Source organism: Bombina bombina, chromosome 1 (assembly GCF_027579735.1).
Source record: "Bombina bombina isolate aBomBom1 chromosome 1, aBomBom1.pri, whole genome shotgun sequence".
Taxonomy (NCBI): domain Eukaryota; kingdom Metazoa; phylum Chordata; class Amphibia; order Anura; family Bombinatoridae; genus Bombina; species Bombina bombina.
In genome coordinates, this window is record NC_069499.1 from 1,475,235,799 (window position 1) to 1,475,258,944 (window position 23,146).

Sequence of the window (23,146 nt, forward strand, 5' to 3'; positions counted from 1 at the left end):
AGAGATGCAAGTAAATTTGATTATAGAAATAAATTGAAAATCGAAAAATTGCATCCTCTGTCAAACATAAATCCAGTTTTCAATCTACTTACTACACTATACATCTTTGTATATGATCAGAAAGGGAAATAGGTTTGCATTGTAGAAAATGTTCTTGTAGGTAAATCTTTTAATTACCTTTAATTATTGCTATATTTGTATGGACATTGAGTTTATCATTTGCAATCTCAAACAGCAGAGGGAGCCCTTGCACAGCTTCTGAATATCCATCCAAGGAAATACAAACCATGGGCTAGATTCAGTGCAAGTTGCTAAAATGGAGGGTCTGTGAAAATAATAAGCATCATTTCTTTTTATAGCAGCTTCATGTTAGTGTCTGTATCACACTCCAATTGCTGTTTAGTGACAGCTCACATTTGTTGTTATTGCCCAGAACTACTGACCCAACTACCTGCCACAGTTATCCCTGGCAAGTGCAGCCACATTGCAATAATCCCTGACCCCCAAATCAGATAAACCAAACTGTGAGCCCAAAAATCAACTATCCCTATCTGGCCCAGACCCACTGAAACTTGCAGCATAACCCCCTTCCCCAACACACTATGCAATCTCCATTCACTGCAATTATCTTAAATGCAACCTCCCTGGCTGTACCAAGCAGTAACAGGGTCTGTAGCAACTCTCTAGCTTGCTGTCAATCAGGGTCAATTCAGGATTCCCTCCTATTTATCTTAATTTTATGCAATCCTGGTTGGTTAAAACAGACCACTCCCACCCTTCCTATTGGCTAATTTGTTAAGGGGTTTACACACTAATCAGTTACCCATGTGTAATAGAGACAGGCATAGGATATTGTTGTCATTATTGTTTAGCTGCTCCCATAGAAATTATTAGCTGTTGCTGTTCATATTACACATCTGGTTGTCCCAGTGGGGCTGTTGGCCAGCATGACTATGATGCACTTGATGCAGCAAGCATAAGGTCTAGCACATGCATCTCAGTAAGTGTCTTACTGTTAGTGATCACTTTGGATACCTGTTTAGTTTTTTTGTCAGCGTACTGTGTAAGTATCATGCTTCCACTGTCAATATGACTTCTATAGCCTTAGCCTGGTTTGTTCAACCTATGACCCAAGAGCAACAAATCAGCCCTCCAATGGTTTCTAATGTGCTTTCCTCTTACTACAGATTATATCATGTTTGTATCTGAACCATAGAATTATTTAGCAGCACTTACATGTGGGCACCATGCCAAACAAACTGCTTTGTGCAGCGCATACATCGGAAGTTATAGTCAATTATTTGTATATGATCCCATACTAAAATAAAATTAATCTGTTCCTGCATGTATGTAATGTTTTCCTACTTGTGATACTATAAATAATATTATATAATACATCTAGCTAATTTGCTCATAAGGAACACATTTATATTGTTTCAATAACTCAAAATATCTACAATTTCCTGCCTGGACCTTCTTGTAAAGTTTGGACACTTCTGGTTTTTGTCTTTTATTTCATTTCTATTTGTTCCTGACAGACTGTTAGTCCATCTTTTCAGAATTTGCAAAGATTTGTGTTTATGATATCACCTCTTATTCATATGTAACAAAAGAGTGAGTTTAACATATATTTGTCATTTGAAATTCTGACAATAAATTTGTAGCTATGTAAAATTCCTAATTAAAAATGTACCCCAACTGACACGCCCCCCTTTCTGTCTTCTACAGATTTATTTCTGGGAACTCCTGCGGAAAAACGAAACTGAGAAGGTGCGGACCTTGTTTATGCCTGAGAGCGGGGTGAAACTCAAAAACCTGACTGGGTACACCACCTACCTCATCAGTGTGGTGGCTTTTAATGCTGCAGGAGATGGTCCTAGGAGTCACCCTATCCGGGGCCAGACACAGCAAGCGGGTGAGCAGTTACAACATGTCAACTGTTGCAATAGGCACTCTCTGAAGCTGGTAGCACCAGATGGTCCATCTAGTTTGCTTGTGCTTATTTCTAGCATAAGCCTTGAATGTTTATACTGTTGTAAAGGAAATCTTTTGTAAGAAAGCTTTGCAAATGCACTTTTTGTAATTTATTCAACCATTTTAAAAGGATGTGTAGAGTTATCTTCCATTAAGGGCCAGATTACAAGTGGAGAGGTAGCTAACGTTCCAGCTCGCGGGCTAACTCCACTAGAAGTAAGTTTTTTGTGCGTGTCGAGTAGCTCCCTTATTACAAGATGAAAGTAAAAAGTTTTTGCTCAACACCCTACTCGCGCGTAAACCCGATTGCATATTCTCAAGTGTTCAAACCCAACATGAAAATATGAATATATAGCAGAATATGTTCTATTTATGCATAAATACACATTTCTATATATCTGATTTTGGTACAACATATATCTTTACATATATATATATATATATATATATATATATATATATATATATATATATATATATATATACACACACAGTATCTCACAAAAGTGAGTACACCCCTTCACATTTTTTTTAATACTTTATGATATCTTTTTATCTAAGAACACTGAAGAAATGACACTTTGCCACAATGTAAAGTAGTGAGTGTATAGCCTATATAACGGTGTACATTTGCTGTCCCCTCAAAATAACTCAACACACAGCCATGAATGTCTAAACCGTTGGCAACAAAAGTGAGTACACCTCTAAGTGGAAATGTCCAAATTGGGCCCAATTAGCCATTTTCCCTCTCCGGTGACATGTGACTCGTTAGTGTTACAAGATCTCAGGTGTGAATGGGGAGCAGGTGTGTTAAATTTGGTGTTATCACTCTCACACTATCTCATACTGGTCACTGGAAGTTCAACATGTCACCTTATGGCAAAGAACTCTCTGAGGATCTGAAAAAAAGAATTGTTGCTCTATATAAAGATGGCCTAGGCTATAAGAAGATTGCCAAGACCCTGAAACTGAGCTGCAGCACAGTGGGCAAGACCATACAGCTGTTTCACAGGACAGGTTCCACTCAGAACAGGCCTCGCCATGGTCGACCAAAGAAGTTGAGTGCACGTGCTCAGCATCATATTCAGAGGTTGTCTTTGTTAAATAGACGTATGAGTACTGCCAGCATTGCTGCAGAGGTTGAAGGGTCAGCCTGTCAGTGCTCAGCCGCACACTGCATCAAATTGGTCTGCATGGCTGTCAGTCCAGAAGGAAGCCTCTTCTAAAGATGATGCACAAGAAAGCCTGCAAACAGTTTGCTGAAGACAAGCAGACTAAGTACATGTATTACTGTATGAGACCAAGATAAACTTATTTATTTCAGATGGTGTCAAGCGTGTGTGGCGGCAACCAGGTAAGGAGTACATAGACATGTGTGTCTTGCCTACAGTCAAGCATGGCGGTGGGAGTGTCATGGTCTGGGCCTGCATGAGTGCTGCCGGCACTGGGGAGCTACAGTTCATTGAGGGAACCATGAATGCCAACATGTACTGTGACATACTGAAGCAGAGCATGATCCCCTCCCTTCGGAGACTGGACCGCAGGCAGTATTCCAAAATGATAACGACCCCAAATACACCTCCAAGACGACCACTGCCTTGCTAAAGAAGCTGAGGGTAAAGGTGATGGACTGGCCAAGCATGTCTCCAGACCTAAACCCTATTGAGCATCTGTGGGGCATCCTCAAACAGAAGGTGGGGGAGCGCAAGGTCTCTAACATCCACCAGCTCCGTGATATTGTCGTGGAAGAGGACTCCAGTGGCAACCTGTGAAGCTCTGGTGAACTCCATGCCCAAAAGGGTTAAGGCAGTGCTAGAAAATAATGGTGGCCATACAAAATATTGACACTTTGGGCCTAATTTGGACATTTCTACTTAGGGGTGTACTCACTTTTGTTGCCAGTGGTTTGGACATTAATAGCTGTGTGTTGAGTTATTTACACTGTTATACAGGCTGTACACTCACTACTTTACATTGTAGCAAAGTGTCATTTCTTCAGTGTTGTCACATAAAAAGATATAATAATATATTTACAAAAATGTGAGGGGTGTACTTTTGTGAGATACTGTATATATTTATAGCAGAGAAGAGCACTCTCACTTAGTCCAACGACTGCCAGGGTGCTAGTAAGGATATAAGTACAACAATCAAAGCTTGCACTCTCTGGTCTTTTCCAAACAACTTTTACTGTGAAAAGTGACGTTTCAGGGACGAAGTATCCCCTTCCTCAGACACAGTGTATACAAATTCAAAACAATATATAGCTACAAAAAACGCCAAATGGTAGTCATGCTAACAACCTGATCACATAGTAAACAGTGTATGATCTAATATAACCATATTAGTCTGAGTATCAATATTCAACAATCAGTGATGATATAACAGTGCAGTGATGATATGTTACAGAATAAATGCAACCAGCAAACACAGATAATCAATGTAAGCACACATTCATATACGCAAAATATGCAGATCATGTCATAACTTTGACTTTTGCGAGACCAAAGGGGTATTATGATACGGTCCTGACCCGGTCGCACAATACTCTGTGATGTTGTCCATAAGGTATGTTGATAACGAACTATTGTTAAAATTATGGTCAAAGTCATGACATGATCTGCATATTTTGCATATATGAATGTGTGCTTACATTGATAATTTGTGTTGCTGGTAATTTCTGTCACATATCATCACTGCACGGTTATATCATCACTGATTGTTGAATATCGATACTCAGACTAATATGGTTATACACTGATGTTTACTATGTGATCAGGTTGTTACCATGACTACAATTTGGTGTTTTTTTGGTCCTAATTGGGGGTGGGGTTTGCTTTGTAGCTATATATTGTTTTGAATTTGTATACACTGTGTCTGAGGAAGGGGATACTTCATCCCTGAAACGTTACTTTTCACAGAAAAAGTTGTTTGGAAAAGACCAGAGAGTGCAAGCTTTGTTTGTTGTACGTATGTGTATATATCTATATATATGTATATATAGATATATATACAGATATAAATAGGAATATCTAATTAAAAATACATTGAACATTTTCTGCTATGTGCATAACATTGGAAAGTGAAATATTTACACTTTATTTAATATTAAAAAAAAAATCATATTGTATAAATATGATTTTTATTTTTTTATCTACTTAGCTGCAAAGGCCTCCAATGCACGTGCATATACAGTATATATATATATATGTATCCATATGTATTTATGTGTTTATATGTGTAAACACAAAAGGACCAGCACAACACAGTTCCAAGAGTCATATAATAAGCAGAACAAGTCCTGGTTCAACACCTGCCAGGCCCCCCCTTCACTGTGTCCCAGGGTGAACATCAAATTAGACACACAGGTGGCACTCAGAGGGGGTAACAATACCTTTTATTAAGGTGAGCAACAAACATTGCTCACCTTAATTAAAAGGTATTGTTACCCACTCTGGGTGCCACCTGTGTGTCTAATTATATGTGTATATATGTCTGTAAATACATAAATACACATATAAATACTACTTTTCAATGTATTTTTATATGTTTTGTGACACTTTTTAGTTTTGCAAAACAGTTAACCAGAGCTCTGAGGACGCACTGTCCCGACGTGCGTTAACTTCAATTGCGCTCAATTGATCATGTTTACATTTAACTTGTAATACACCCGACGCACGCAAACAGCCACAATAAACCCCTTTTCGCTCGAGCGTAACTTTTAGCGCACCACTCGTAATATGGGCCTTAATGTGTTCCCAGTAATCCATTTTACCTGGTGGAATCTCTTAAATTGTTTACAAACAGCTCCTTTAAATTTATTTTGTTGTTTAAAATATCTGACTTTATCTGTTGTAACAGTCACCTATACTGAAAATGTAAATACTGCTGTACTGGCCATAGAAAAGAAGTTAACAGGCAGTAGCTGTGGGAGAGGGGGAGAGAGAGAGACCAGCTCATTTAAAAGGGTGTTATGGCACCTGATTTAAATATATTGATTTTCTTATCAGCTGCTTGTCTGAGTGCACTATCCCTTTAAGTGCTTTTAAAACATTTATTTTACATGCATATCTTTTGTACTCATTAAAGGAAGCAGCAGCTAAGAATTAATTGTAATTAACACTGGTGCAGTAACATCCTTTAAAAAGGGCTGTGCTCTCTCTCTCACTTGAATGTTGATTTCTGCTGCTGCCTATCGTTGACAATTTTTAGTATAGGTGGTGGTTTCAGGAAAAGTAGCTATTTCAAATATTAAAATAAAGATAAAGCAGCTATTTATAAACAATTTAATATACTTCAGCAGATAAATTATGTTTGAGAACACATTAAAAGGGAGGAATTGTATAGTACACCATCCCTTTAGGTAATGTCATTTTAATTTCATGTACACTCTTCTGGGAGCCTATTCCATTCTATAAATTATGCCTGATAGTAACAAAATGGCTGATACTTATGTTTAAACACTCTTGCAAATTAATTTACCCTACAAAGAGTCAAGGTTTGCTGAATCATTAATTATGAAGAATTAACCATACATATATCAGGGGATAAATTCCCACAAAACCTCTATACCAATCCAAGCAGTGATAGACCCCTTAGGAAAATGTTCCTGTCACCTCCCTGCACAGGCAATAAGAAGTGACATTTTTTGTCCCTGCTCCGAGCTCTCTCCTGCTAATCTGCGGCCGACAAGTCTTCCTGATATTTATGAGCTCTGACAGGTCACCATTTATACAAGTTAGCTATTTTTTATTGTCATGAGATTTAAACTTTGAAAACAAGTTTTTTTTTAAATTTCAATTTCTCTCCTAAACATGTTCTCTCTACTGTTATCACACTAAAAGACTGTAGGGACACTTTTATCACCTTGTTCCCTGCAAAAGCTCAGGTTTATGCGTATTTTTCACATAAAGCCACACATTTAAAAATAATACCAGGGAGTAAAGACGCATCGCTTCCCCTGATGAGAGATGCACAGTGTTCTTGCATATGTCTAATTTTGGCTGGAATCTGTAAGAATAACAACAGTCTCACTGCATTCTCTGCAAGATCATTGGGACAGATACAGAGAAGGAATTTTAACAAGACAGGTTCAGAGTTTGGGCAGATTCTAAAGATTTTGTTACAATGAGAAAGCAAATGCATGATAAACATTAACACATTTAAAAGGACAGTATACACCTCAAGATTTATATAAAATGTTTAGTCCTGCACAGTAAAATAACTTTGTAATATACTTTCTTTGTTTATTTTGCCCCCTCTTTGTATCTTTTCTAAATGAAGAGCTGAAAAAGCACACTGCAGACTTATCACGGCTAACCCTGCTACATATGTGTTCCTAATTGGCTTGAGCAGATAACAAATGAAAATAACATTATGACTGTGTTTAACCTTGTCAGCTGCAACTCAAGCCCAGATTGGCTCCTCCAAATGAGGCCAGTGGTGGGTGGAGTTTGAATATTGAAAAACAAGTGCAGGAGATAAGTTGTTTATTTTTAAAATGTTTTAGAATTGGCTGATATGTTATTCTATAGCAAGACAACAAAAATGTCTTTTCATTTTCCCTTTAAATAACCTTTTCACATGAATTCTTTATGATAATTTAGCATAATTGTGCTTTTTTACATAAAATATTAGCTATCTACAGGGTATATTATACAGCCTGTTCAGAAAACATTTTTGCATGGGTTAATCCATCAGGAAAAAAGGTTTTATTATGGTTTTCAGACAACTCTTTACCAAACCTATTCCAGCCTATCAGATTTTTCATGTGACATTTACACTATTGTAAACTCATTTTATCCAATGTATTAAGACACACCTAGGGGCCAATTTATCAAGCTCCTAAAGACCGCTACTCCATAACTGGTCCGCCTGCTCTGAGGCTGCGGAAATCAATCCACGCGATTCTTTACGATCGGGCTGAATGACAACCCCTGCTAGGGGCCAATCTGCAGGGGGCGGCATTGCACAAGCAGTTCACCAGAACTGCTTGTGCAATGATAAATGCCTACAGCGTCTGCATTTATCGATGTTCGGCGGACATGATACGCTACATCGTATCATGTCCGCTCGCACTTACATAAATCGCCCCCCTAGACTGTTCTCATTTGCAAGCAGATAAAATTCCTAGTTTCATGAAAATGTTGGCATAGTTAAAGGGACCTATATTTAAAGTTCAGCTAAATCTGTTGGCGCTCAACAAATATATGTTAATACTAAGGGACATTGTGATGTAAAAGAAAACTTTCATTGGTGCATTTTATTTTTTTTAAATCCTGTTCTTTTACTATGCGTTTCCCCCTGCAAAGTAATTAAATACACAGACAAAATTGTATTCTGGTGCCACCCAGATGAGGATACAGCTGGTTAGCCAAAGAGAAGCAGGCATGCGTTTATGCTCCAATCACAGGCCATATCCCGATCTAGAGCGGAAATTTGGGTGCTCCTGGAGTGAAGCTTTAATTATGTGCTTGACCCATTTGAAGGAGTCACATGGTAACGGAGCACTTTTATTTTTTTTAATTTGTTTTTTAACAAACGACATATTTAAACTGTGCAACCTGTTCACAAATGAAATATTAAAGGGACTTTCCGGTCAAAATTGAAATGCATGAATTACATATTTTAATAGAAAAATATTTGCAAAATACACGTATTGGCAGAAACCCTTCTAGTAAAAGTTATCACTGTTTTAGTGTTAACATTTTTCCTCTGCACGTGCACATGAAGCATAGCTAGATATTCTCAGTGCACCAGCATTTTAATACTGCAGCTCCTCAGTGCACCAGCGGGGCTTGTACAGCTATAACCATCCTCACAAAATAATATTGACTGTATAGATGGTAACTGTGTGAAAAATGCACATATTACGATATTACAATACTTTTGTATGATTCAGAATCGTATGAAAGTTTAATATCCTGTTAATTAAGTGCGGACAGACTCTGACCCTGACCATATACTACATTGCTACATAATAATATTATTATTATTAAAATTCTTTATTTATAAAGCGCCAACAGATTCCACAGCGCTTCCCATGGGTACGAAGATATAAGAGCAACGGTGAAACAATACAATATAAGACAACATTTTTCAGACAAATACAGGGGGAATTGAGGGTCCTATTCCCGTGGGAACTTACAATCTAGATGGGTAGGAGGATGGGAAACAGGAGGTGGGGACTGCAAAGGTGAGAACGATGTTAGTGAGGAGTTAGATGAGGGCAACTGTTGGGTAAGTTAAGTTAATTTGTTACTGATTTGGTGATAGGCTTCCCTGAACAAAAAGGTCTTTAGGGAGCGTTTAAAGAAGGACAGGTTAGGGGAAAGTCTGACAGCTCAAGGAAGTGTGTTCCAGAGGGTTGGTGCCGCACGAGAGAAATCCTGTAGTCTATCATGGGAGGAGGTGATGGTAGAGGAGGCAAGGAGCTCTTTGCTATATGAAATGACAGCTTACTTCACCTTGTGTGAGAATGAGTTAAAGATATGATGTCACTTTCACAAACATTAAACAGGAATGTCACACTCTACTGCATGTGATGCTTCTATGTGTGAGGGGTGTGACCATATTTCAGCTACCTACAGGGCACAAAAAACTATAAAAATCCTCTATTAATCAGCACGTCAAAGTACTCTCATTATTATATAATTTCTATAGCATTTTACTTCCCACTGCAGTATTGCCGGACAGAGGCACATCTCTAAATGTATGAAGCACATAGGTTTATTTAGTACAAGAACACACATTTGAAATGTGTAAAGAATGTTACATTACTGTCTTTTACATATAAAAAAAGTTACAAAAAAAACATGCTTTAACCAGCTCTTTGAAATCACATGATGCAACAATGAGGAAATACATTTAAATCACATGGTACGCGTGCATTTATTTAACTGTTTTGGGTACAAATACAGGAGGATGCTAAACGAAGATGCAATATTAGAACACAATACTAGTACAGCAGTGGGATGTGAGAAAAAGAGTAACCAGAGAGTGTAGAAGAATGTCAGGCATTAGATAGCTGCACACTTCTAACTAATTATAAATGATGAACTAGTAGCAAATAAATGTGTGATGTGTTACAGCACAGAGAAAAAGCACAGACAGTTTTGATGTAAGTGCACGTGCATTTTATAGAACCTATTTATTTATTGCTTTTGTACTTACCTCACAGCTCTGGGGTATTTGGGGGTAAATATATTCAACTCTAAAACCAAGATTATGTGTCTCCTCTCCAGCACCAAGCGCTCCAGCCTCAATTAGGTTCAGTGAGCTGACTACCACATCCGTCAATGTATCATGGGATGCCCCTGCTTACCCCAATGGGATCCTGGAGGGGTACCGACTTGTGTATGAGCCCTGTAGCGCAGTGGATGGTAAACAAGACCAATACACCTGTCTTTAGTTAAATGTCACTACTGCTGTTGCACTTCACTTGTAATCCTCAGCATAAACTGACTCTCCCTTTTCTCCCTCTCTTTGCTAGGGGTTAGTAAGATAGTGACGGTGGATGTAAAGGGTAACAGCCCCCTTTGGATGAAACTGAAGGACCTGGTAGAAGGAGTGACCTATAGATTCCGTATTCGGGCTAAAACTTTCACTTATGGGCCAGAGTTAGAAGCCAATGTAACCACAGGTCCTGGAGAAGGTAGATACCTGCTGAAAACATAGCTGTAGGCTTTATAGTTGAAATGGAAAGATTATTTTAGCAAATACTGCAATAGATCATGAGCATTTTGTGCCTCCCTCAGTCTGTGCTTGGACCACAAAACATACAGCTATTCTTGGCTGCGCAGGTCTATAGGGGGACAAACACACCAACTTTAAATTTTCCAGTGAAATGTTGAAAACAGGAATCACAATGGTATAGCAAGTGATGAAAGGGGTAGGCACCTCACATGGAGCCCACGTGCTGATATAGGCAGAAGGTTTATTCCAAAGTTAAAAACTAGATTCAATAAAAACTTAAAATATAAAAAGTTCAAATAAAGTGCAATAATGTTCAACGCATTTCAGCTATTGAATTGCCTTTTTCAAGACCAATACAAGTTCATTGGAAGAGCTGAAAATGTATCCAGATTTTTTCACTTTAGTACATTTTTGGGACATGCTTTACCACTGTTATTCTTGATTTCAGGATTTCACTAAATTTGTCCCCATGAAGATCTGTGCCGCCAAGAAGAGATTATATAGTCCTATTATCCATACTGGAGGGAGTTTTAAGAATATGTAAATCAAAGCCTACAGAAGTTGTTAGTTTCACCTCACATTGTAGCACTGATTTTTTATTCTACATTCTTGGCATCTTCTTGGTAATTTGAAAATTATTTTGATCTTTAGGAGCTCCTGGACCCCCTGGAGAACCATTTATATCTAGGTACAGCTCAGCCATCACCATCCACTGGTCAAGTGGAGATCCTGGGAAGAGCCCCATCACCCGATACATTATTGAGGCACGACCATCAGGTAATGTCTATTGTAGCAAAAGTTATATGACATTGTATGGAAATAATTCACATATTAACCCCTTAATGACCACAGCACTTTTCCATTTTCTGACCGTTAAGGACCAGGGCTATTTTTACATTTTTGCGGTGTTTGTGTTTAGCTGTAATTTTCCTCTTACTCATTTACTGTACCCACACATATTATAGCATATCTTATAATTTACTATAAAAAAATGATAAAATATGAGGAAAAAATGGAAAAAAACAGACTTTTTCTAACTGACCCCCAAAATCTGTTACACATCTACAACCACCAAAAAACACCCATGCTAAATAGTTTCTAAATTTTGTCCTGAGTTTAGAAATACCCAATGCTTGCATGTTCTTTGCTTTTTTTGCAAGTTATAGGGCAATAAATACAAGTAGCTATTTCCAAACCACTTTTTTTCAAAATTAGCGATAGTTTCATTGGGACACTGATATCTTTCAGGAATCCCTGAATATCCCTTGACGTGTATATATTTTTTTTAGAAGACATCCCAAAGGATTGATCTAGTCCCAGTTTGGTATATTTCATGCCACCATTTCACTGCCAAATGCGATCAAATACAAAAAATCGTTCACTTTTTCACAAATTTTTTCACAAACTTTAGGTTTCTCACTGAAATAATTTACAAACAGCTTGTGCAATTATGACATAAATGGTTGTAAATGCTTCTCTGGGATCCCCTTTGTTCAGAATTAGCAGACATATATGGCTTTGGCATTGCTTTTTGGTAATTAGAAGGCCGCTAAATGCCACTGCGCACCACACGTGTATTATGCCCAGCAGTGAAGGGGTTAATTAGGGAGCATGTAGGGAGCTTTTTGGGGCAATTTTAGCTTTAGTGTAGTGTAGTAAACAACCCAAAGTATTGATCTATGCCCATTTTGGTATATTTCATGTAACCATTTCACCGCCAAATGTGATCAAATTAAAAAAAAAAACAATACATTTTTTACAATTTTAGGTTTCTCACTGAAATCATTTACAAACAGCGTGTGTAATTATGGCACAAATGGTTGTAAATGCTTCTCTGGGTTCCCCTTTGTTCAGAAATAGCAGACATATATGGCTTTGGCGTTGCTTTTTGGTCATTAGAAGGCTGCTAAATGCCGCTGCACACCACACGTGTATTATGCCCAGCAGTGCAGGGGTTAATTAGGGAGCTTGTAGAGAGCTTGTAGGGTTAATTTTAGCTTTAGTGTAGTGTAGTAGACAACCCAAAATATTGATCTAGGCCCATTTTGGTATATTTCATGCCACCATTTCACCGCTAAATGCGATCAAATAAAATAAATAGTTAGCTTTTTCACTAACTTTGGGTTTCCCACTGAAATTATTTACAAACAGCTTGTGCAATTATGGCACAAATGGTTGTAAATGCTTCTCTGGGATTCCCTTTGTTCAGAAATAGCAGACATCTATGACTTTGGCGTTGCTTTTTGGTAATTAGAAGGCCGCTAAATGCCGCTGCGCATCACACATGTATTATGGCTAGCAGTGAAGGGGTTAATTAGGTAGCTTGTAGGGAGCTTGCAGGGTTAATTTTAGCTTTAGTGTAGAGATCAGCCTCCCAGCTGAAACATCAGACCCCCTGATCCCTCCCAAACAGCTCTCTTCCCTCCCCCACCCCACAATTGTCCCCTCCATCTTAAGTACTGGCAGAAAGTCTGCCAGTACTAAAATAAAAGGTATATTTGTTTTTTTGTGTGTTTTTTTTTAGCATATTTACATATGCTGCTGTGTAGGATCCCCCTTAGCCCCCAACCTCACTGATCACCCACCAAAAAGCTCTCTAACCCCCCCCCCTCTACCTTAATGGGCGCCATCTTGGGTACTGGCAGCTGTCTGTCTGTTTTTTCTGTAGTGTAGCGGTTCCCACCCACTCCCGCCCCGTGCACGCACCCGCCCCCATCAGTCCTGATCCTGCCCCCCTCCACATCACACAGCCCATCGATGGCCGCCCTCCCACCTCCCACGTCGGCTCCCACCCACCAACGATACCGGCCATCGATGTCCGGTGCAGAGAGGGCCACAGAGTGTCTCTCTCTGCATCGGATGCCCATGCAGGGTTATTGCAGGATGCCTCGATATCGAGGCATCACTGCAATAACCGGAAAGCAGCTGGAAGCGAGCAGGATCGCTTCCAGCTGCTTTCCAGACCGAGGATGTGCAAGGTACGTCCTCAGACGTCAACTGTCTTTTTTAGAGGATGTACCCTGCACGTCCTCGGTCATTATGGGGTTAAAGGGACACTGAACCCAATGTTTTTCTTTCATGATTCAGATAGAGCATGCAATTTTAAGCAACTTTCAAATTTACTCCTATTATCAATTTTTCTTTGTTCTCTTGCTATCTTTATTTAAAAAGCAGGAATGTGATGCATAGGAGCCAGCCCATTTTTGGTTGAGAACCTGGGTTATGCTTGCTTATTGGTGGGTAAATGTAATCCTCCAATAAGCAAGCGCTATCCATGGTGCTGAACCTAAAATGGGCTGGTTGCTAAGATTTACATTCCTGTTTTAAAATAAAGATAACAAGAGAACGAAGAAAAATTGATAATAGGAGTAAATTAGAAAGTTGCTTAAAATGTCATGCTCTATCTGAATCATGAAAGAAAGAAATTGGGTTCAGTGTCCCTTTAATTACATGATAGTTGAACAACCATCATGTAATATGGAGTTCTGTGTCTGTCAGTTATATCACATTGTCTGCAAGTTTATTATATATTTTATTATAATTAATACAGACTCTACTTACAGGTAATTTACATCCTAGAAGAGTAACAAGCAGAGAATAGAAATAGAGTTGCTGTATAACTCTTTCCTGATCTCCACCGTTATTCTACCTTTTTGTGTAACATGCCCAGGTGTGTAAAGTCAACTAATCCATCCATGACTTTCTCTTTCAGATGAAGGTCTGTGGGACATTCTGATCAAAGACATCCCAAAAGAGGTGACATCATACACCTTCAGCATAGACATTCTGAAAACCGGAGTAAGCTATGATTTCCGAGTGATTGCAGTAAACGATTATGGCTATGGAACCCCGAGTGCTCCTTCCCCGTCAGTCTCAGGTATGGCAGGTGACAGAGGAGCTTTGTGGTTATATATAGTCTGTAAAATGTATGTACTTAACCATAATCTCAAAAAAAAAAAAAAAAAAATAGGCAAAACAGGTAAAATTATCACTGCATTCTTTACGGGCAGTTTAACCAGTGAAGACAGTGAAGCACCATTGGTAGTGCTTGATTATTGGTGGCTAGATTTAGCCACCAATAAGAAAGCGTAACCCAGGTTCTGAACCAAAAATGGTCCAGCTCCTAAGCTTTACATTCCTGCTTTTTAAATAAAGATAATAACAAAGACAAATTGATAATAGGAGTAAATTAGAAAGTTGTTTAAACTTGCATGCTCTATCTGAATCATTAAATAAAAATTTGGGTTTAGTGTCCCTTTAACTAAATGGCCATGTAATGTTTTTCATTCATACTGTTAGGTGAAAACTGAGAGGACACAGTAAGTGCGAATTTTATATAAAGATAATTCCTAATTAAAAACTGGTACAGCGGGTCGACCATATACTAATTGTAATGACCTGCAATATATGAATGTATCTGACCTCTGATCATATAGCACTTTTTATTACTTTGTGTGTCTCAATGCAGCTCAGAAAGCAAACCCTTTCTATGAGGAGTGGTGGTTTCTTGTGGTCATTGCACTCATCGGTCTGATCTTTATCCTCCTTCTGGTCTTCGCATTAATTATACGAGGGCAGAGCAAAAAGTATGCAAAGAAATCTGATTCAGGTGAGTTTTCAGAGACCTTGAAAGATAGTGACCATAGGCAAAGACCTAACAATATCTGATCACCTCTGAGAAGACATTTTTATTTCTCTGTCTTTCATAAACTATCTTCTTCTCTCCTCAGCTGGTAACAGTAAGACGGGGCTGGGACATGGTGAAATGGTTAGCCTGGATGAGAGCAGATTTCCTGCTTTGGAACTAAACAACAGGAGGTTATCAGTGAAGAATTCATTCTGCAGAAAAAATGGAATCTACACCAGGTAAGGGGATATTGTGGAAGATGGGAAATAAAGGGGTATTTTGCATGTGAGTTCAAAGGCAAATCACAAACTTTATATGGAACAAATTTCATTGTGTTTTAAAAGGAAATTAAATTCAAAATTTGTATTTGCTATAAAATATTAGTTTGTGGCATGTCTGCATGTTATAATTACCATGATTAAAAAGTGCATAATAATTATGTACATTCTACAAAGTTTAAAAGCGGATTTGAACTATATTTTTAACCTTTTAGCACCGTTATGACTTTCTATTCTGCCCTAAACGCGCTGGGATTTAGCGCCGTTAAGACGAAATAGAACGTCCTGTTTGGCTGTCCTGAAACCAATGGAGCTTCCAGGATGCGATCGCGGTGTGGAGGGCGTGCCTAGCGTCATAGGGACACCCCCTGACCCGATCCCATCATGGAAATCTAGCGATTTGTTGTTCCGATGTAGACAAATTAACCCTGTCATCAAAGGGTTAAAAAAACTAAAATGTGATGTATTAACATGTGAACTATAATATTAAAAAAGCCAAGAAAACAGCAAAGAAATTACACTCGAAACAAGATATGTTGTAACAAGTTCAGAATGTTGGATTTGAAAAGTTAAAAACTCTCTTAAAAAAACAGTACAGTGTTGCCATACGGTCTCCATGCAAGGCATAGGGTGAGTTCTTGTGGCTTACATGTATTGGAAAGATGTAAGATAAATGTGTTATCACAGGATTTTAAAATGATTTCTAATGAACTTGAGTTTAAAGTTTTACGAAGACCTATGCAATGCACTTCACAAGGGAATTTTGATCGAAATGACCCTATAATGACAGATTCAAATGCTTTTAAATAATTTCTTTTGTATACAGATCTTTTACAATGTTGATATATAATAAATTACTTTTATTTCCTTTAAGAAAATATTGTGGAGAAATGTGTTAGTAAACTTTTTTCCCCACAAAAAAATTCTTAAGGGGTAGGTAAAATCTAGAGGTGCATACATATTTTTTGCACTAAACAGTTTTGTATGATGTGATTTTAAAATGACCATCAGGTCAAAACTTATATTGAGCTGTGTGGAAGAAGAGCCAAGGTTTATCAAATGTGGTGCAGTTTGGTGTGATCTTAACACAACAGTCTGTTCTATATAAGGAAATCCAAAATTATTTAAGCAGCACAATTCTTGCCTAGGTAAAGCAACTCAATTTGAAATGAGAGCGTTTGATGTGATCTTAGCAGAAGCAACAGTCTGGCTTGAACTTGGGGGGTAGTCAGGTGGTACTTTGGCAATGGTCTCTGATCTAAACTCATGGTAGAATTCTGATCTGAAGTAGATAGATCTAGTCTGAACAGCCTGCTCAGGAATGGAAGATCAATAGACAGAACTAATTTAAAAAGAGCAAGATGGTCAGATCTAGTGGAACTCAGGTTTGAGTTAAAGAGACAGTCAACACAAAAATTGTTATTGTTTAAAAAGATAGATAATGCCTTTATTACCCATTCCCCAGCTTTGCACAACCAACATTGTTATATTAATATACTTTATAACCTTTAAACCTCTAAATGTCTGTTTCGAAGCCACTAAAGGCAGCCCCCTGATCACATGCTTTTTTATTAGCGTTTCCCCTCAGGGAGTGCTAGTTCATGTGAGCCATATAGATTACATTGTGCTCACACCCATGGGTTGTGAACACCACAACACTAATTGGCTTAAATGCAAGTCAATAGATAATAATTAAAAATGTAATGTGATCAGGGGGCTGTCAGAAGATGCTTAGATACAAGATAATCACAGAAGTAAAAAGTGTATTAATATAACTGTGTTTTCTTTGCAAAACTGGGGAATGGGTAATAAAGGTATTATCTATCTTTTTAAACAATAAAACAGTTTGAGTTGACTGTCCCTTTAAGGGGGAGTAGGGTATTTTGCAGAAGGAGAGTCAGGTCTGAGTTACTTTATATTTTTGCTGCAGACTTACAATTTACTCATATGTATGAATCACAAATATTATTTTAATCTCCAGAGGTCCTGACCCTGATAGAGAGATGTTTCATTAGTTTTGAGAGCTTCCACTTTACACCAAGTGGCTGGTACAGATGAGGTCATTTCTTAACTGTCTTTCCCCCCCTCGCTCTTTTTGATATTCACATCTCGTCCCTGCAAACTTCAGCTCAGCCCTCACGCTGGTGAGATTACAAAGACTTCTCTGTTAGGGTTAGAAGTAGAGACAAGGGAGGGAGGGGTTGTTAGCAGTGTTACATGCTGGCATAAAAAGCTCATATCTGCCAATGATTCTCTTAATAAACCATAAACGTGATTGTGCAGGGTGGTAAATTCATGCAATAGCTTTCTATATCAGGTAGTTCTAGAAAATTATACAATTCTGCCTATAAAAAAGGAATCACCAAAGTAAAGTCACTAACAATTAATATTATGTATCTCACTTGGCTGGATATACTAATAATACAAAAACTCTCTACAGTCTTTAGGCTACTACATAGGGTTTATTCGCTAAATGTGTTCTAAGTCTCCCTAATCTTGTTAAATCAGCTCTGGGCATTTACCTAGGAATGTAATAGATTTGTCGTACTGGATTATTACTACATCTAGTTTCGCTGCTTTTAAATTTTAGACTCAGTTAGATCCACAAGCTTTTTTTAAATAATCACTCATCAATGGGCCATGTCACAAAGGGATAATAGGTATTTACCTTTGTCTGCAGTCCAATTACACACGGCAAAGGAACAATCCAGCTGTTGTTGCTACCTTGGCAGCCATTACCTTTTTTATCTTCCTCTCTAGTCCCTTCCAACCCACATCTCTTTTCCCTCGCTCTCATGCCCTCTCATCTGTTCTCTTCCATGTTATTTCATGCTCTATCTCGTGCTCTCTCACTCTCGCGCTCTCTCTCATGCCCTCTCACTTGCTCTCATGCTCTCTCTCTTGCTCTTGTGCTCTCTCACTTGTCCTCTCACTCGTCCTCTCACTCATGCTCTCTCATTTTTGCCCTCTCACTTGCACTCTCTCCACCTCTCATGCCTCTCACTTGCTTCCTCTTCTCTCTCTCTTAAGTCCTTTCACTTGCTCTCTTTCATGTACTGTCACTTTTCTCTCTATTTTACCTTTGCTCTTTCTCTTCCTCTCTTATGCTGTCTCTTTTGCTTTCTCTCACCCATTCTCATGCCCTCTCTCATGGTCATGTAATTTGGGGGCGGATGGCAAGAAGGTGCAACTACTTCCCATCCTGCAATTTTGCTCTGCGTATCTAAGTATTATCACTTAATCAAGTCACTTTTTTATGCTAGAGAGACACCATTTTTAAAACAATGAGCCGCTCTTGCACATTTTGGCACCAATATAATTTTGTTGGGGGCATTCTATTTACTTTCCCCCACCCCCAAAAAAACAATTGTGCAGATGTCTATACTCATGCTGTCTCTCTTCCTCTCTTGTATTCTTCCCCTCTCTCATGTTCTCTTTCTCTTAAACTCTTGCTCTCTCTCTCCTCTCAGTTTCTCTTTTTTCTTGTTATTTTATCTCTCAAATTTCCTGTTTCTCCCTCCTGCATTTTTCTTCCTTGTGTCCATCAAACTTTCCTTACGTTATCTTCATCCTTCATTCCTACCTATCTTTAAAAATATATCCTGCACTGATCCTAATAAATTATTACTGCTTTTACCAAATTGGCAGATACCACCTCTGCTGCAAACCACATTTTTATCCCACATGCTTTGTGCTCTATTTCCAGGTCCCCGCCGCGTCCCAGCCCTGGGAGCCTACATTATTCAGATGAGGATGTCACCAAATATAATGACTTGATCCCAGCTGAGAGTGGCAGCCTTACAGAGAAACCTTCAGAGGTATCAGACTCTCAGGTAAGTGTGGTCATGGTGCCAATGGGTTAAAGGGAATCTACTTATCGTATTCATTCTGCAACCTTCCCAAAAATCATTGTCACCAGTATAACTCAGAGCTGTTTGTATAACAATGTGACCAGAACAATAAATGTCTATTACCTTCCATTATGGGTATTGTATACTTACATTGCTCATATCATAGCTACGGCCTAGTATGTTGTTTATACATACAGAACCCTATGGCTTCTTAATTAGAAGCAAAATAATACAGGGAGTGCAGAATTATTAGGCAAGTTGTATTTTTGAGGATTAATTTTATTATTGAACAACAACCATGTTCTCAATGAACCCAAAAAACTCATTAATATCAAAGCTGAATATTTTTGGAAGTAGTTTTTAGTTTGTTTTTAGTTTTAGCTATTTTAGGGGGATATCTGTGTGTGCAGGTGACTATTACTGTGCATAATTATTAGGCAACTTAACAAAAAACAAATATATACCCATTTCAATTATTTATTTTTACAAGTGAAACCAATATAACATCTCAACATTCACAAATATACATTTCTGACATTCAAAAACAAAACAAAAACAAATCAGTGACCAATATAGCCACCTTTCTTTGCAAGGACACTCAAAAGCCTGCCATCCATGGATTCTGTCAGTGTTTTGATCTGTTCACCATCAACATTCCGTGCAGCAGCAACCACAGCCTCCCAGACACTGTTCAGAGAGGTGTACTGTTTTCCCTCCTTGTAAATCTCACATTTGATGATGGACCACAGGTTCTCAATGGGGTTCAGATCAGGTGAACAAGGAGGCCATGTCATTAGATTTTCTTCTTTTATACCCTTTCTTGCCAGCCACGCTGTGGAGTACTTGGACGCGTTTGATGGAGCATTGTCCTGCATGAAAATCATGTTTTTCTTGAAGGATGCAGACTTCTTCTTGTACCACTGCTTGAAGAAGGTGTCTTCCAGAAACTGGCAGTAGGACTGGGAGTTGAGCTTGACTCCATCCTCAACCCGAAAAGGCCCCACAAGCTCATCTTTGATGATACCAGCCCAAACCAGTACTCCACCTCCACCTTGCTGGCGTCTGAGTCGGACTGGAGCTCTCTGCCCTTTACCAATCCAGCCACGGGCCCATCCATCTGGCCCATCAAGACTCACTCTCATTTCATCAGTCCATAAAACCTTAGAAAAATCAGTCTTGAGATATTTCTTGGCCCAGTCTTGACGTTTCAGCTTGTGTGTCTTGTTCAGTGGTGGTCGTCTTTCAGCCTTTCTTACCTTGGCCATGTCTCTGAGTATTGCACACCTTGTGCTTTTGGGCACTCCAGTGATGTTGCAGCTCTGAAATATGGCCAAACTGGTGGCAAGTGGCATCTTGGCAGCTGCACGCTTGACTTTTCTCAGTTCATGGGCAGTTATTTTGCGCCTTGGTTTTTCCACACGCTTCTTGCGACCCTGTTGACTATTTTGAATGAAACGCTTGATTGTTCGATGATCACGCTTCAGAAGCTTTGCAATTTTAAGAGTGCTGCATCCCTCTGCAAGATATCTCACTATTTTTGACTTTTCTGAGCCTGTCAAGTCCTTCTTTTGACCCATTTTGCCAAAGGAAAGGAAGTTGCCTAATAATTATGCACACCTGATATAGGGTGTTGATGTCATTAGACCACACCCCTTCTCATTACAGAGATGCACATCACCTAATATGCTTAATTGGTAGTAGGCTTTCGAGCCTATACAGCTTGGAGTAAGACAACATGCATAAAGAGGGTGATGTGGTCAAAATACTAATTTGCCTAATAATTCTGCACTCCCTGTAGAGTATTATGGGACAATACTTTCCAAATTACTTGTTATACCAGCTGCATGGCATTAAAGGGACAGTCAACACCAAAATTGTAATTGTTTAAAAAGATAGATAACGCCTTTACTACCCATTCCCCAGCTTTGCACAACCAACATTGTTATATTAATTTACTTTATAACAATTAAACCTCTAAATTTCTGTCTGTTTCTAAGCCACTAGAGACTTATCACATGCTTTTCTATTAGCTTTTCACAACAGGAGACTGCTAGTTCATGTGTGCCATATAGATAACATTGTGCTCACGCCCGTGGCTTGTGGCTGACACTGCACTAATTGGCTAAGATGCAAGTCAATATATAATAAATACATAGTCATGTGATCAGGAGGCTGTCAGAAAAGGCTTAGATACAAGGTAATCACAAAGGTAAAAAGTGTATTAATATAACCGTGTTGGTTATGCACAACTGGGGAATGGGTAATAAAGGGATTAGCTATCTTTTTAAACAATAAAATAGAGTTGACTGTCCCTTTAAGTCATTTGGGTCGTTAAGAACTGGCTTATGTGTATATAATGAGATAAGCTAAGGAGGCCATTGTGTATATGATGAGATAAGATAAGGAGGCTCAGCCCATTTAAAGGCACATGAACTAAAAAAAAAATATTTTCATGATTCAGATAGAGCATATATATATTTAAACTACTTTCTCTTGTTAAGTGTATTCAGTCCACGGGTCATCCATTACTTATGGAATATATTCTCTTCCCAACAGGAAATTGCAAGAGGATCACCCAAGCAGAGCTGCTACATAGCTCCTCCCCTCACATGTCATATCCAGTCATTCTCTTGCAACTTAATAGATAGGACGTTGTGAGAGGTCTGTGGTGTTTTTATACTTAGTTTATCAACGCTCTTCTAGCTTGGCCTCAGCTAGCAACACTGAGGTTCATCAGATTTCAGTCGGACAACATCACGACTGTGGCTTATATCAACCATCAAGGGGGAACCAAGAGCTCCCTAGCGATGTTGGAAGTCTCAAAGATAATTCGCTGGGCAGAGTCTCATTCTTGCCACTTGTCAGCGATCCACATCCCAGGAGTGGAGAACTGGGAGGCGGACTTTCTAAGTCGTCAGACTTTTCATCCGGGGGAGTGGGAACTCCATCCGGAGGTATTTGCTCAACTGGTCCATCGTTGGGGCAAACCAGAACTGGATCTCATGGCGTCTCGCCAGAACGCCAAACTTCCTCTTTACGGTTCCAGGTCCAGGGACCCGGGAGCGAAGCTGATAGATGCTCTAGCAGCTCCTTGGTTTTTCAACATGGCTTATGTGTTTCCACCGTTTCCTCTGCTCCCTCGACTGATTGCCAAGATCAAACAGGAGAGAGCATCGGTGATTCTGATAGCGCCTGCGTGGCCACGCAGGACCTGGTATGCAGACCTAGTGGTCATGTCGTCCTGTCCTCCATGGACTCTACCTTTGAGGAAAGACCTTCTAATACAAGGTCCCTTCAATCATCCAAATCTAATTTCTCTGAGGCTGACTGCGTGGAGATTGAACGCTTGATCCTATCAAAGCGTGGCTTCTCCGAGTCAGTTATTGATACTTTGATACAGGCACGAAAGCCTGTTACCAGAAAAATATACCATAAGATATGGCGTAAATACCTGTATTGGTGCGAATCCAAGAGTTACTCGTGGAGTAAGGTTAGGATTCCGAGGATATTGTCTTTTCTCCAAGAGGGCTTGGAAAAAGGCTTATCAGCTAGTTCTTTAAAGGGACAGATTTCTGCTCTGTCTATTCTTTTGCACAAGCGTCTGGCGGAAGTTCCAGACGTCCAGGCCTTTTGTCAAGCTTTAGCTAGGATTAAGCCTGTATTTAAAGCTGTTGCTCCTCCGTGGAGCTTAAACTTGGTTCTTAAAGTTCTTCAAGGAGTTCCGT

General features: G+C 39.0%; 1 protein-coding gene across 1 annotated transcript in view; it reads left to right on the top strand.

The window, feature by feature from the left end:
• Nucleotides 1-23,146, top strand: part of SDK2 (sidekick cell adhesion molecule 2) — a 476,461-nt gene that overhangs the window by 430,072 nt on the left and 23,243 nt on the right. The window contains exons 37-44 of the mRNA XM_053721253.1: nucleotides 1,729-1,915; nucleotides 10,215-10,352; nucleotides 10,463-10,624; nucleotides 11,317-11,442; nucleotides 14,378-14,542; nucleotides 15,134-15,274; nucleotides 15,396-15,531; nucleotides 19,277-19,403. Coding sequence (XP_053577228.1) covers nucleotides 1,729-1,915; nucleotides 10,215-10,352; nucleotides 10,463-10,624; nucleotides 11,317-11,442; nucleotides 14,378-14,542; nucleotides 15,134-15,274; nucleotides 15,396-15,531; nucleotides 19,277-19,403 — 1,182 coding nt within the window. The remainder of the gene's footprint in view (nucleotides 1-1,728; nucleotides 1,916-10,214; nucleotides 10,353-10,462; nucleotides 10,625-11,316; nucleotides 11,443-14,377; nucleotides 14,543-15,133; nucleotides 15,275-15,395; nucleotides 15,532-19,276; nucleotides 19,404-23,146) is intronic.